The sequence below is a fragment of the Portunus trituberculatus genome, chromosome 24 (assembly GCF_017591435.1).
Source record: "Portunus trituberculatus isolate SZX2019 chromosome 24, ASM1759143v1, whole genome shotgun sequence".
NCBI classification, from domain to species: domain Eukaryota; kingdom Metazoa; phylum Arthropoda; class Malacostraca; order Decapoda; family Portunidae; genus Portunus; species Portunus trituberculatus.
This window is the reverse complement of record NC_059278.1, coordinates 20325846-20343048: the sequence shown is the minus strand read 5'-3', so window position 1 is coordinate 20343048 and position 17203 is coordinate 20325846. Positions and strand designations below refer to the sequence as shown.

At 36.5% G+C, this 17203-nt stretch overlaps 1 protein-coding gene across 3 annotated transcripts; it reads right to left on the bottom strand.

Annotated features, from left to right (window-relative positions):
* Positions 1-3292: 3292 nt before the first annotated feature.
* On the bottom strand, positions 3293-15489 carry LOC123508025 (WSC domain-containing protein 2-like). 3 transcript variants are annotated; one of them, XM_045261383.1, is made up of 10 exons: positions 15239-15488; positions 10024-10311; positions 9230-9390; positions 8748-8904; positions 7173-7243; positions 6536-6626; positions 6162-6307; positions 5293-5380; positions 4682-4855; positions 3293-4071 (listed from the first exon to the last, which is right to left on the bottom strand). In XM_045261383.1, exons 2-10 carry the CDS (start codon positions 10185-10187, stop codon positions 3711-3713), a joined length of 1413 nt encoding a protein of 470 aa, XP_045117318.1. In that variant the 5' UTR covers positions 10188-10311; positions 15239-15488; the 3' UTR covers positions 3293-3710. The 3 variants fall into 3 exon arrangements, with proteins under 3 accessions (XP_045117318.1, XP_045117319.1, XP_045117320.1); XM_045261384.1 differs by having other exon boundaries at positions 5293-5365; positions 15239-15486; XM_045261385.1 differs by lacking the exon at positions 10024-10311 and having other exon boundaries at positions 15239-15489.
* Positions 15490-17203: the final 1714 nt, after the last annotated feature.

The window sequence follows — 17203 nt, the reverse complement described above, 5'->3', positions numbered from 1 at the left end:
ATATATATATATATATATATATATATATATATATATATATATATATATATATATATATATATATATATATATATATATATATATATATATATATATATATATATATATATATATATATATATATATATATATATATATATATATATATATATATATATATATATATATATATATATATATATATATATATATATATATATATATATATATATATATATATATATATATATATATATATATATATATATATATATATATATATATATATATATATATATATATATATATATATATATATATATATATATATATATATATATATATATATATATATATATATATATATATATATATATATATATATATATATATATATATATATATATATATATATATATATATATATATATATATATATATATATATATATATATATATATATATATATATATATATATATATATATATATATATATATATATATATATATATATATATATATATATATATATATATATATATATATATATATATATATATATATATATATATATATATATATATATATATATATATATATATATATATATATATATATATATATATATATATATATATATATATATATATATATATATATATATATATATATATATATATATATATATATATATATATATATATATATATATATATATATATATATATATATATATATATATATATATATATATATATATATATATATATATATATATATATATATATATATATATATATATATATATATATATATATATATATATATATATATATATATATATATATATATATATATATATATATATATATATATATATATATATATATATATATATATATATATATATATATATATATATATATATATATATATATATATATATATATATATATATATATATATATATATATATATATATATATATATATATATATATATATATATATATATATATATATATATATATATATATATATATATATATATATATATATATATATATATATATATATATATATATATATATATATATATATATATATATATATATATATATATATATATATATATATATATATATATATATATATATATATATATATATATATATATATATATATATATATATATATATATATATATATATATATATATATATATATATATATATATATATATATATATATATATATATATATATATATATATATATATATATATATATATATATATATATATATATATATATATATATATATATATATATATATATATATATATATATATATATATATATATATATATATATATATATATATATATATATATATATATATATATATATATATATATATATATATATATATATATATATATATATATATATATATATATATATATATATATATATATATATATATATATATATATATATATATATATATATATATATATATATATATATATATATATATATATATATATATATATATATATATATATATATATATATATATATATATATATATATATATATATATATATATATATATATATATATATATATATATATATATATATATATATATATATATATATATATATATATATATATATATATATATATATATATATATATATATATATATATATATATATATATATATATATATATATATATATATATATATATATATATATATATATATATATATATATATATATATATATATATATATATATATATATATATATATATATATATATATATATATATATATATATATATATATATATATATATATATATATATATATATATATATATATATATATATATATATATATATATATATATATATATATATATATATATATATATATATATTCATTGATATATATATATATATATATATATATATATATATATATATATATATATATATATATATATATATATATATATATATATATATATGGCAATATTCTCTAGTACCCAGTGTAGCAGAAAACAAATTTATTTTGCTGAAGACATAAAATGCAATGATATTTTAAAAAGAAGATGCATCCTTTAAAGTACAGAAACACACTTTTTTATGTAAAAGGGAAAACCTCACCAAGGGCAACATAAAATAAAAAAGTTGCCAGTCCCTATGTAGGTCCCCTTTTGATAAATTCCTTGATATAACTTAAACACAGCGAGAGAGAGAGAGAGAGAGAGAGAGAGAGAGAGAGAGAGAGAGAGAGAGAGAGTGAGTTTTCTTCTTGATATCGGTGCCTGCCTGTGAATAGAATGTTTCTGACAATACCAAGGATGTGACTGTGCATTTTCTAAATCCACCTGCTTTTAGAGACATTTTCGATGTGTGTATTCACCTAGTTGTAATTTTACAGGGCCTTGGTATCATACTCGTGTGGCCCCGTCTCCATATCTACACACATCCAACTTTCCATTAACCAACTAAGCACACTCCTCGCTGACACCACCTCCTCACTCAAACCATTCCACACCTCCACACATCTTTGTGGGAAACTATATTTCTTCACATCCTTCAAGCATATTCCCTTGGCTATGTTTTTACTATGCGATCTCGTAGTTCTATTTAAGTTTTCCTCTCTCAACATCATTTGCTCATTATCCACTTCATCCAGTCCGTTCAACAGTTTATAAACCTGTATTAAATCTCCTCTTTCTCTTCTTTGTTCCAAGGTAAGCAAATTCATTTCTTTTAATCTCTCCTCATAGGTCATTTCTGCCAATTCCGGAACCATTTTTGTTGCCATTCTCTGCAATCTCTCCAACTTCCTTATATGCTTCTTTTTATAAGGGGACCAAACCACTCCAGCATATTCCAATCTTGGTCTAATTACCGTACTAATTAATTTCTTCATCATATCTTTATCCATATAATGGAAGACTAATCCAATATTTTTTATCAAATTATACGTTTCTCCAAACATCTTATCAATATGAGCCTCAAACTGCCCATGGTCTTGTATTATGACTCCCAAATCCTTTTCCTTTTCCACCTTTTTCAACACTACTTCTTCACCCATCTTATATGACCCTCTTGGCCGTCTTCCACTCTTCCCCATCTCCATCACATGACTTTTGCTGTGTGTGTGTGTGTGTGTGTGTGTGTGTGTGTGTGTGTGTGTGTGTGTGTGTGTGTGTGTGTGTGTGTGTAAAGAAAGTGAACAGACAGTAACACGGTTAGTTTAGATTTGGTTTAGGTAAGTTATTGGAGTCTCAAATTCTCAAGCTTTATAACATCTTAACAATTGCATTTAACAAAGACGAAAACTTCAGCAACCTCTACTATAGCCTGCTCTAAGTAGTTGAGATGAGACGCAAAATGTTTTGAGAATGCGATCTCTGTTTTTGGCCGGAATGTGTGGATCCTGTGTGGGCGTAGATTGAGGGTGCCAAGGACGTGAAGGGAACGTAGCGAGGCTGTACATGGTTCATAGCCAGTACTGTTCAAGAAACAAACCTTCAATAAGGACGCGCTCAAGGAGTTGTCTTACTTTTTATCCTTCGTATACCTATATATGCTCTCTCTCTCTCTCTCTCTCTCTCTCTCTCTCTCTCTCTCTCCAAATATACATTATACTTTACCCTACATGAATAACATGCAGTGGAGTACCGCTAATGCCTCGTCACATGCTCATCGTCCTTTTATCCACGGACTCAACTGTAATACATTCGAGTGAGGGCCTCCGTCATCCTCACCGCCCTTCGATACAGCAACACTGGCAACGGTATTCTCGCCATACCGGCCCCTTTGACGACTGACGGCACTCCTGTCATGCATGTTCCTGTGGTTCGTGAGCTGCTTGGCATGGTCGTGAACTTGTGAGGTGTTGTTGTGGTGATGGTGGTGGCTATGGTGATGATGATGATGGTGATGGTGGTGATAGCTGTATAAGCTCTCAGGTAGTAATGGTCGTCCTTGTTTTAATAAAGTGGCGTCTATTTCCTTCATTGCAGCTTCCACCACGTCGTGAAGCGCCGCGCTGAAAGGGTCTCTAGAAAGTGAAGGAATATCGGGATGGGATTAGTATGAGGCAATGAGAGTTCATATGAGAGTAATAAGCGTCGTTCCTATTACCAATAACATTTGCATCACTGCCAAATAATATGGAGAGCTCTTAATAAACACACACTTAAAAACATCGTTACACATTGAGCAGGATCCTAATTAACACAAAAGCATAAATTAAAATCAAACTATTTATTCTAGTAATCCCTAAAACTGATAATTATATTCACTATTTCTCCTTTGCTTTGTTTCGGCCAGGTCTTATTTGTCATCTCACACACTGACATGCTTACTGATCCTATCGAGACAAGGTCCTATGTCCCAAACCTCACAAATTTTCCCAAATCTTTCCCTTCCTCTCAAAACTACCTGGTCGAGAAGCAGCAGAGCGAAATTAACTAGGGAACAATTCAATAAGCTTGCGTGAGTCAATGGTTGTTGCTTGCAAGAGGGTTAGTGAGGGAGAGAGTGAAAATATCAACATTAACAATAACAAGAAGATAAACAATAGAAGTAGCAGCAACAACGAGATACGACAAGATAAACAACAACAGTAAAGGAAGTAAGATAGATCAACAAAACAAGTGCATCCTTACTGCAGCCTGTAAGACACGTTGTCGGGCGTGGGCCTCCTGAAGGATCCGTCGAGGTACTGAAGTGTACATTTCACCCGTCTCTGATTGGGCCTCACACGCAAGAAGTGAAGGATACGAAGAAGCTCCCGTTTGGAATCCTGTAGAAGCTTCTCGTAGTGCACCACCAGTACATTCCTGCAACATAGAAAGAGCCTCTCAACTGACTGAATGACTCACTTACTGACTGATTGGATGAATGGATGAATGAATCATAAAGAGTATATATATAAAACTTCAAAATTATTAAAACTATGATAATCTTGAAAATTAATACTGACAACATAATAAACCCTCTGTACTTAACAAAAAAGAATTAGATATTATAGAAGCAAAAGCATATAAAAAGTAAACATCTACAACAGAGAAATCCTTACCTATGTATAGAAAAATAAATGGAACACTGCAAAAAGAAAAAAAATAAGAGCAGAAAAATTAACTGTAAAAATCATTAAACCAAAGAAAACCTGAAAAATGAACACTCACACTACAGAAGTGCTCGCCTACAAATTAAGAGGAAAGGAACACCGTCATCTGTCCCTTAGGCCAGGCAGATGCTAAGGCCTCGCACTCACCTGCCTTGCGTCAGCCAGTCCAGTGCATAGGTCTTCCACATCTCAGCCTGGCCTCGCACGAACTGCTCCCAATCTGCAGGGACATTCACTGCGATAGCATACAGTAACAGTTCATGTGATGTGTTAATGGGTATGTTAAGTCATGGTACAACACGCACACTGTGACAAGTGTTTAATATGTTTGTAGTAGAATTGAGTTCGTGATCACTTTATGAGAACTCTTATGTAACTGATTAAAAGAAAAAAGCCGAATCATTAATTACTTTAAGTTTTGGTAGAAGAGGAGACGTCGGCGAAACTACTGCGTCTATAAACCAGGAACCGTACCAATGATATACGCATTACCAAGATTATCCTGACCACGGAAGTAATACACTGGCTGGCCTTAGACACTGTAGACTCATACGTACGATTGGTTGCATATGACGGTAGCAGACAGACTGCTGGGACTTCTCCATTGATTATTCAGCCTGCAGCAAGGGAGGCACGAACTTTGCACGTGACCTTATTCAACCTTCACGTGTTAAGTCAAAAGAAATCACGCAAACAAACAGCGGTTGACTCACCTCGGTCTATCACCAGGTCTCCCCTCCATAACACAGTGCCTAATGGAGGTGTGATGAACTCAAAAGACGGTGCCAACATTCATGACTCGTCCATTACATATTTGTCTAGCCCAGAACAGCCAATCACGCACCTTTAACTAAATCCTGTGCGCCCATCCACACACACACAAAAAAAAAAAAAAAAAAAAAAAATCAAACATGACCAATATAGAAATCGAATAAATGTAGGTTTAAAATAAATATTCCTAGAAAAAAATACTATCCGTGTTCTCAAGTGACCTGAGAGACCCATCCATACCTTACCTGTGCCCCTGAAGGCATCCGGGCCCGCCACGCCAAGGTGTCCCGCCGTCAGGTAGTTACGGTAAGCGATGAGGGTGTCGTACGGATTTCGGAGTAGCAAGAGACCACGCCCAAAGAACCGCCCGATATCCTTCTCACGCTCCTCCCTGCGTGAAGGATAGGAAGGATACGTAAATGAGTGCCGGGGAAGATAGAAGGGAGTGCCCAAACAGTGCAGGTGAGTGCCAGGAAAGTAGAGAAGCGTGCTTAGAGCGGTACAGAGAGACAATTACTTCTGATCACAAAATGAGAAGAAAGAGGAAGATAGGACGGTCAATAGGTTACGTGTTGTTCATGACACACACACACACACACACACACACACACACACACACCTGGTCGCCGGCACCCCTGCCAAGCAGTAGCCGTGGGTCTTCACCGCCACTGTACACCCACACTCTGGAGTCTCGTTCTCACCGTAAAACCCTGCAAAGAAAACAACCACAAATACAACGGAAAGAAAACGTAAAAGTGTGAACAACTGAAATTTAAAAAATAACGAAAATAAGGCAAAATGCTAGAAAGGAAATGTTCTATGTAAAAATCAATCACACAAAGTAAGCCTGAGTATCATATTCTTTCTCTTCAGATAGTATTTACTTCACGTTCATTCAATTCAAGGTAAGATGGGGTAAGGGAACGAAGATATCAAGTTCAGAAGACCATGTGCAGCAACCTTCTAGTACACTAACGTCACATTCCACGAAACGCTTCAGACAGGAAAATAATAATAATAGTAAAATACCAGACTACTACACCCACTTATCACATGCTTATCTCATCTCAGTCTTTTGTCTAACTAATATAAAACAATTAATTCGTTCATACATTAATTTCTAACTTGCTTTCTGTACAACTCATAATGTAAAGCAAATCATTCTTTCATATAGTAATTCCAATATACACGACATTTACTGAACATATTGACAACACTTCCCCCAGGCGACTGTCTATGGAGGAGTGGACACGCACCCTTTGTGGCAAGCTCTCGGTCCAGATACACGGAGCCGGTGAAGAGTCCCGTGGCACCTTGGATCAGATATCTGAGGAAAGGCATAGGGAGGTTTGGTACAGGGGAAAAATAAAGAGGAAGGGAGAGGACGAAGACAAGAACGAGGGAAGGACAAAAACAAGATATAAGAAAACGAGGACTTAGACAGAATGACGCGATAACAACAACGACAAGGAGGAGGAGAAGGAAAAGAAGGGGAAGGAGGAGGAGGAAGAGGGCTTTAGTTTAGGTATCCCTGAATCTCAATATACGCGAGCTAGATGAAAAGACGAAAAATAAAAAGGGGAGATAAAAATGGTTCGGAACAATATATCTGAATTAAAGGAACAGTATGGAAAAGGATGAAGAAATTGTCTGGGAAATGTCGAGGAAAGCTTTAGGCCAACAGATGAAGTCCATAAAGCGAAAGAAGAAGAAGAAGAAGAAGAAGAAGAAGAAGAAGAAGAAGAAGAAGAGAGAGAGAGAGAGAGAGAGAGAGAGAGAGAGAGAGAGAGAGAGAGAGAGAGAGAGAGAGAGAGAGAGAGAGAGAGAGAGGGCGGGGAGGCAAAGCGAAAACAGAAGAGAAAGGAAGAGAAGAGAAGAAAGAGAAGAGAAGTGAAGCGAAAGGAAGAGAAAAGAAGAGAAGAGAAGAGAAAGGAAATAACAATGAAAATGTCGCCTCGGTTCAGGAAATAAGTATAGATAATAACATTAGTGAGCGTATATTGAGATTCAGGGAAGGTTATCACGCCAGGCTGCTTGAATGACCGTCTGTTACAATTTGGACTTAGGAGGAGGGATATGCCACATTTCAATCGTAATCTAACATGAGGACTTATAGCACAGCGGTGGATATTACGATGAGGGAAGGATATGGGAAATAGGTCCTTAGCTTTGAAATGATAATAGTAACAATGATAATAATGATCATGTTGAATTCCATACGTTTTAAGAGGCTTAGGGAATCTATTGAAATGAAGGGCAGGTTATTCAACTGAAGCAGAGCACGAAATATTAATGCCTGGGGGTCGCTCTGAGCTTCGGTGTCTTTTGTCAGTTTGTGGAAAAGAAAATAAATAAACGGAGAAAAATATGAAATTGAATGAGAACGGTCATAGCTTGAAAATTGTAATAATAAGTTACTTTTGACAGATGCTTGCAGAAATGCAAAACTCATGTAAGAATGTTTGAGAATTTGCTGAAAACTTGGTTTCTTAATATGTAAATGATTTTACATGAGAGTAACAAGGTGTACATTTAAATAAACATCATCCCCTCCACCAAAAAACTAATTCATGCAAGTAAATTGGAAAGTTGTTGAAAAGAACGGAATTATTAGATTTGAGAATAAATTGTAAGTTGTAGAACGACATAACAAATTCGATTAGAAGACTACGTAGATCCTTTTGACCTTTCTTTTGAGATTGGTACCTTCTTGAGCTTTCCTTTCTTTCATTCTTTTGTTGCTTTTGACTTGACGCTTCTTACATAAAAAGGAGCATCACAAATTGACGCAATTTCTACCTGCAATATCAAGTAAACACCACAACACTTACCTGAGCCACGTGTTGCCTGAGCCGGGAAAGGAGGCAAGGGCAGTCCTAGGTAGTGTGCGGCGGCGGGCGAAGGCAACACGGAGGCCTGAGCAGCCCATCCTGCCTGGCCACGGCTCATGTTGCGGCCTACCGTAGTCCAACAGGATCTTGAGGTGTCCTGCCGGTATCAGACTATGAAGAAGGAAGATAAGGAGGAGGAAGAGGAGGATGAGGAAGCGGAGGAGGAGGAGGAGGAGGAGGAGGAGGAGGAGGAGGAGGAGGAGGAGGAGGAGGAGGAGGAGGAGGAGGAGGAGGAAAACAGCAACAAAAAATGAAAAAAGAGATTGATTGATTGATTAATTCATTCACTAACTTGTTAACTGACTGAATAAGAGAGAATGGCAGCAGCATGTGACATAAGAGCAACAGTTAAATGAATGACAATAGGTTAATGGGACAGTGAGATGAAAGAGGGAGTGGAGCGCATAATCTAAATTTATAACCTGTATTGTTTCCTGCGTAATCCCAAGCTGCCTCTCGCTTCACAGGGCTCCTCTGGTGGTCCCCTTCTTCCCTGTGTCCTTCTGCATCCCCTCCCTCGTCCCCGTCCTCTTCCTGCACATCGCTCGTCACCTCAGCCACGTACACGCCAGGATTATCAAGGCTGAGGGAGGACAAGAGGTGACTCCTGTCTACATTTCTTATTGCCTTCACCTATTCAGTCGTCCAACTCAAAAGTAATGATAGATTAGTATATTGATACAGTCATGATTTTTTTCTAGGCTACCTTGGGATCTCTCTGTTAAACTGACCAACTATTCTGACATTTCTGTATTTTCTTTTAGAACTGCAGTTTGTGTGTGTGTGTGTGTGTGTGTGTGTGTGTGTGTGTGTGTGTGTGTGTGTGTGTGTGTGTGTGTGTGTGTGTCATCTACAAGCTTATTAATTTTTGTTGATACAATCTTTCATTCGTTTATGAAATATTTATCTGTTTTTGTTTATTTATTTAATCGCCTTTCTCTGTATTTTTTTTATGTGGGCTTCACCTAACACCTTAGCGAGAGCACGCAGGCACACACACACACACACACACACACACACACACACACACACACACACACACACAAAGACCAATAAGTTCTCATTCACGGAAGGTCGCGCTAATTATCTATCGAGCAGGAGAGAAATGAAGCTAATTATTGGTTAAGCGTTCACATGGGAGGAATTTCGTGGTGGTGGTGGTGGTGTTCTCTCTCTCTCTCTCTCTCTCTCTCTCTCTCTCTCTCTCTCTCTGTACCTTTGGATGACCATCTGGCTGTAGGCGAGATCGGTGCGTTGGTACATGCCGTTGGTAGTGAGTCTGGCGTGCAAGTCGGGCGTGGAGAGCAGCACCACCACCATCATCATCGCCGTCGTCACCATCACCGTCAGCATGTACAGCGTCTTGAGGAACAGGTGCATCTTGCTGGTTGCTGAGTGTCCCTGTGTCTGCAGTGCCTCACCCTGGAGCTGTCATCTCTCGCGTGTGTGCGTCACTTAGTTCTCAGCCTCGTGTCTTCATGCATTCAGATTCACATGCTTATTCCTGAGTGGAGATGATGTGTGGTTAAAATTCTAACTTCAGAGCTTTATATATTTCACTTACTGCTTCATTTCAGTAACCCTACATGATTAAGAGCCAATTTAAAACAGATACTGGAAAAACATAACAACATAAGAAAAATGTTCTCCCCTCTTTCTTTTCCTCATCTGTGTTTCTCTCTCTTTTCACTTTCATTTTCTCTCTACTTTCTTCAAGTTTGTGCGTTACTTCTCATTTCCATATTTCTTTTTTGTTTTTATTTGCGTTTTTTTCAGCTTCTTTCAATGTCCGAGTTTCTCATTCTCACATTTCTCTCTTTCTCCTCATTCACTTTACGTTTCTCCCTCTGTTTTTATTTTCACCTTTCTTTATTAGTTTCCCCAAGTCATGTTTCCTTCTCGTTTTCACGTTTTTATATTACCACATTTTTCTATTTCATAAACATTCTTAAAACATACTTACTTGATTTTGTATCTCTACTTGTCTTCATTAAAACTTTTAAATTTTTTTTTAAGTCTTGAGACTGATAAATAATTTGATTACTAAATTTATTCCTTTCATTCAACTCACTCCCTCCTTTCATTGTTTAAAGGAATGTGATTTAGACTTCCATCAGACTATTTTTTTTTAAACCGATAAGCTATAGTAGCCAAAAGATTAACATGAAGCTGCAATACACTCGTTTCCAATAGCAAAACGAGTTTACAGCGCGTTTTATTCAAACATCAGACGCAAGATTAGTCATTCTTTGGGATATACGGAAGATCAAAATCTTTTTTTTCTCTCTCTTAAATGTTGAAACGAGAAACAAACAATTTTGTTTCAAGGTATTAGATTTTCCAACTTATGGTTTTTTAGTAGCTCAGAACGTTAGTATGAAGATAGAAACTAACTTTATGGTTAGTTAACTAAATTATTAATCTCTCTCTCTCTCTCTCTCTCTCTCTCTCACACACACACACACACATATTCCGGGCACTACCTGCAACACCACCTCACTCACGGCAACTAACAGCAAGCAAGACCTTCACATTATTGGAAAGCCATGTTGAGTTTCCCTCCCACAAGAGACACCACCTACGATGTGCTTGGTAATATCGCCCTAGAGGTGTTGCATGTTGGCCTATCTCTTACACACGAACATTGTCCTTACGTGTAACCCCTCAGGATTACACGTAAGAATGAGACGCAAGAATTGTTAGGGGAACTGTGGGGTGTTGAATGGCTACGGTATGGTAATGGGATTAGGTTCAGTATAGAAGTTTATGGGGGTCCGTTAGTTAGGTTAGGTTAACTTACTCATAGAAAATCTGTTATGTTGGGCAAGGAAAGTTGACGGGAAAACTGTTTAGGTTAGGTTAGCTTTAGGGAAAATTAGGTAAGGTTAGATTAGATTAAAGGAAGTCAGGTTAGGTGAAAGAAAGTTACCTGCAACCAGCTGGCCAGAGAATTCATGACCTGACCTCTGATAGCTCTCAAAGGTGGATCGATGATAGCGCTACGTGCATGGGCGTGGCAACTCGACTGCACACACACACACACACACACACACACACACACACACACACACACACACACACACACACACACACACACACACACACACACACACATTATTATTATCATCATTATTATCATTACACACACACACACACACACACACACACACACACACACACACACACACATTATTATTATTAGTATTAGTAGTAGTATTAGTATTATCATTAGTATTAGTATTATTATTATCATTATTATCATTACACACACACACACACACACACACATTATTATTATTATTATTATTATTATCATTATTATCATTACACACACACACACACACACACAATTATTATTAATATTTTCATCATTATTATCATTATTAGTTCATTAACATAAAATACTTAATGGATGCTTTTAATCTAAGGCTAAACAATGCTTTCTCTTACGGTACGGTACAGTTTCATCATTACTCTTCCCTGTTTTTCTTTGTTTCTCATTTTGACGTCTCTTCCTTTTTCCTTTCGTTTATATCATTCTCTTTCTTTTCCTCGTATTTGTCTGTTTCCCTTTCTTTTCACTTTCAAGTTTCTATCTTTTCTTTAAGTTCGACCGTTTCTTCTCATATCCAGGTTTTTTTTTATTTCTACGTTTTTGAGCTTCATTTCGAGTTTCTCATTCTCACATTTCTTTCTCCTCATTCACTTTACTTCACTTTCTTCTTCAGTTCTTATTTTCACGTTACCTCGGTAGTTTTCCCCAAGTCATCTTTCCTCCACGTTTCCTCGTTTATAAAAACATTGTCTTTTACTACCACGAGCCTCTTTTTCTCCATGTTTCCTCTACATCATTCATTTCAGTTCAATTGGTCTCATACATCCGCTGAGAATTGTGTATTAGAAAACCCTACATCAAATGAGTCCTTTTCGAACACACACACACACACACACACACACACACACACCGCCTTCCATTCTTTAATACCCATCATATATAACTTATTTTCATCCGCTTTTCCTTTAAGCAACTATTTCATCTTCTACATGATCTCCCTGCATTAATTTTCCTTCTCATTTTCCCACATGATATTCTCACTATTTCTACCTCAACTTCCTCCCGATAGTGTGCTCTCACGTCCCTTATGACAATTCATTCCATTACCTCCCCTCTCCTCGCCTCTGCGCTGTTCATCAAGCGTCGAATACAGTTAATCTAGGGATCTAGACCTTTAGGTGACCTACTTTCATGAAACTCAGCGTGTTGAGCTCTCGTGTGAGTGTGTGTGTGTGATATATATATATATATATATATATATATATATATATATATATATATATATATATATATATATATATATATATATATATTGCACTGCTCCTAAAAATTTAGATTAGGTCATGTAGTACACACACATTTCACGAGTGTCATATACTTTCCCTGTATCTTACTGCACCACTTCATTCCTTCTACTCCGCTTTGTTGCAGCACTTCCCCTTTAGTCTGCTCTGAAAGCAAAGTCTTTTTTTGCTTCTATATATTGTAACATCTTTCATCCTTTCATCATAACCGTCTAGCGTACACAGGAAAATCTGGAGACCCGCCCAACAGTGGAGGCTTCTGCAGGCCCATATTACATACATGTGTTTTTCTTTTTCATACTGATTTTGTTTGCTATTGTCCCACTTCCAAGTTCGATGCATGGGTACGCGTATCTGCAAGGGAAATGAGGAGGATATTTGGATTTCAGAAGTGGGTCGTGAGGGCAGAGCTCAATACTGTGTGTGTGGTGGCGTCGTTTCGCCACCATACATGAGCTGTTTTGCTGATGATTAAAGATACACATATACTACTTAGTTAATTAATTCAAAACCATACGCAAGCTACTCCGTCAATTAACAATCATTAAGAGTTCAGAAAAGTGTCGCCAGCGGAGTTACAAATCTTTACGATCAAAAGATGATATTGCTGTACTTGTAACTCCGATATGTTTCACTAGACATCAATAAAGTCAGCCTACATTTTGAAATTTTGCTGATAAAAGACTGTGTCAAGACATGTAAATAATAGGAAGACCTTTATGAGGTTTGTGTAATTGCAGTAGATCAGAAGATTAATCAAATGATGCATGGTCAATGCATCATGACAACAGCGGTGTCGTACCTAGTGCAGGTAAACAAAGAATACATACATACTACCATGTATGTAAAACCACGCAATAACAAGAGCAAAAACGTACGAAAGCCTTTTATATTACGCGTAACGTCAATAACACACATTCCGTAGGCGTTTGCTCCGTATTCGTAAGAAATATTTTTCAAAGTCTGCATATATAATGTCAGATTCTCATGACTTTTTTTTTCGTATGACTGCAAAAATCTTATCAATGAAAATTCCAGCTATTTTCAAAAGAGTGAAATGAAAATGAATGCAGTGAAAATAACTACTACATGGTGAAGGAAGGGAAAGCTAATGCAAGAATGTCATGGCTGTGAGGCCTTATTATTTTTTTTTACGAGACACGCAATGTTAGCAAGAAACGCAAAGTTATGAGCACCTGGGGACACATAAGTGTGCTTAGGATTGCCTGCCTAGAGTGTATAGCGTGCTGCACCCAGTTCTCCCCACGCACCTTATTGTCTCGTACCAGATAAAAGGAAGGTAGAAATTGAGAAAGTATGAAAGCAGGGGAAGTAAGTGAGGTGAGGTGATGTGCGAAGTATCGAAGCAGGGGAAAGCAAGTAAAGAACTGCATCTCCGGTGGAAGTGTAGGGGTGAAGCGTTGCCTGTGACTGCCTGGTATTGCCTTGTTGTATGTGGTGATGCGGTGTTGTGATGACTCAGCTAATCGGGAGTAAGTAGTAGTAGTAGTTGTTGTAGTTGTTGTTGTAGTAGTAGTAGTAGTAGTAGTAGTAGTAGTAGTAGTAGTAGTAGTAGTTCTATTGTTGTTGTTGTAACTTTTGTTATTGTAGTTTTTGTTGTTATTGTTAATGTAGTGGTGGTGCCACTGATCGTACAACAACAACAACAATAACAACAACAACAACAACAACTGACAGTATAATTTGAGAACACTATATTACAGTTGCGTCAATCTGACGAAAGAGACTTGAACATGTGAGAAGTATGAATAACTGAGCAACGTGTTCGGAGTCAGACTTGTCTTCGCCTCACAGCAGTTGTTTCTTTTGGGTGCTTTTGGGTCTCAAAACAAACTATGTAGTTATGCAAAAACACATCAGCACTGGGAACAAAAAACACAAACTACAGGAAGTAATATCTAAGCAGGAACATCACACAAGGATGTGAACATCACACACTCTCTGCCTCTCCGAGTTGTGCGTGACTTCTCTCTGACTTGGCATATGATCAACTCACAGAAAAGGACTGGACGTCAACATGCAAAAATCAATACAAGGAACCACCTACTGACCGGCCAAGTTTGGGTGTAGGGGAGCACCTGTAGAGCATAAGGCGGCACGTGCTCTGGGACGGCCGTGGCAAGGTTAGGTGTGGCTGCAAGAACGCCAGGGCCAAGTGGCACACACTGGCGGGACGGGATTAGGCGTGAGAGCAGTGCCTGAAGGTGGTGTCGACGGGGTGAGGGCAGGATGTGGTGCGTACTGGCCGGCTCCTTGCCACACACTGCGGCAGACTGCAGCGCTCCTCCCTCAAGCTCCCTGACTGCCGCTCCCTCTACTCCGCTCCTTCATTCCCGCGGATGGTGTGACACTAGTACTACTCAACTGAAAGATAACAAAGAGCGAATCCTTACACTGCATGAGCTGGAATTCAATAACAGTAACTTATTGTTACTATTAAGAAACTATGATGCGATATGAAGAAAGCGTGAACTAGGGTAGTTATTATCAACATGACGACAGGAGTTTTGCGTATGTTTATATTTGTATTAAAAACTGAAAAACGAAACTGAAGTGGCCGAAAATCACACTTTTTAACTTCTCAGAAATACATTATTACTTCATTGCGTCCTATTTTGAAAGGAAGATCGAAGCCAGTAAATTACGACTTGTGACCGACATCCTGACCACGGTGTTGTTTTTAAGTGATCGTGGAACAAAACAGGCCGTGAATTTTTCAGTCTTCCTTCACTGGCCTGCCTCTGTAGCGAGATTCTTTTTGTGGCTTGGGACGATAAAGAAGCCACGTAAGTTGTCGCAGCTCACTCTTTGTGAGCCGGGGTGGGATTTGTGGCTAACAACTGTATACTGGCCAGACGCTAGCATAGCTGTAACATCCTCCTCTTTCTCTAAGGATGGTCTCCCATCCCTCCACACAAGGCAATGGTCCGCCAAGCCGATGTGAGCCTCCTCCCCGCCACAAACAATTCTCACAGCGCCTGGCTGAGCTGGGTCCACCACGTGCCACCCGCTCCTCAGATACTGTGCCTTATCAGATTCTCTAATTATGTGAGTGCCAATGTTCTTCTTCATCATTATCGAAGCCAATTTGTTTATGTACATAACACACTCACCATCTTTCTCAAATCCATTATTGGTCTGGGTCTCCTCCGAGTCAACCAGCTCCTCTTCCTGAGTGTCCTCATCCTCCCGGGCGTCCTTATCGTCATCAGAGGACTCCTCTTCGTACACAGAAGATTCATCCTCATCATCTGAAGTGCCATCCTCATTCTCATAGGAATCTTCATCGAAGTCGACATTCAGAGGAGCAGAGGCATAAAACTGTTCAGTCACAACTTTCCTTAGCTGCTTCTCAGGTCGCTCTTCCAAGTCCCACATGTCCTTAATGGAGTCTGTTGCCGGCACTGTGTCTCGTCGAGACATTCGCAAGCTCGAGTACACTTCCGCTGCTCTCATCCAGGTCGCCTGCAGCATCCAGCAGCACACCGTTAGGAAAAGGAAGCGCATTACTTGCATTTTCTATGTGAAAAATAAAATAATTACAATGTATTGCAGGGAGCCAAGGGAACGTCGCCAAGACCGAGGGGTAAACTGAGGGAGCATGGTGATGATCTTCGTGGCGATGGTGGTGGTGGTGATGCACGCACAATATATAAACAGTATAGCATCGTAATGTTGGCTTTACCTTACTATTTATGTATTTTCACTCTCAAACACCGTGACCTTGAAGCTCCGTGTGAAAACAACATGTGGCATCGATCAGTCAATCCTCCCTGTGCGAGGCATCGGGACCACCGACACCCCATCACGTAGTGTAGGGCTACTGTGCCTATACTTGTGGCCTCACGAGATAGGCCTAACAGCTTGTGGGCCTGGATATGGCTCCATGTGAAACAGATTCTGGAGCAACTGCCTCAAGAATCAAGATATCGTTATAATGCTGTGAACCGGTACTTCTGTGATCACTACCCATTGCTCCACGACTGTCACTAATCACCAGTAACGCCACCCAAGCC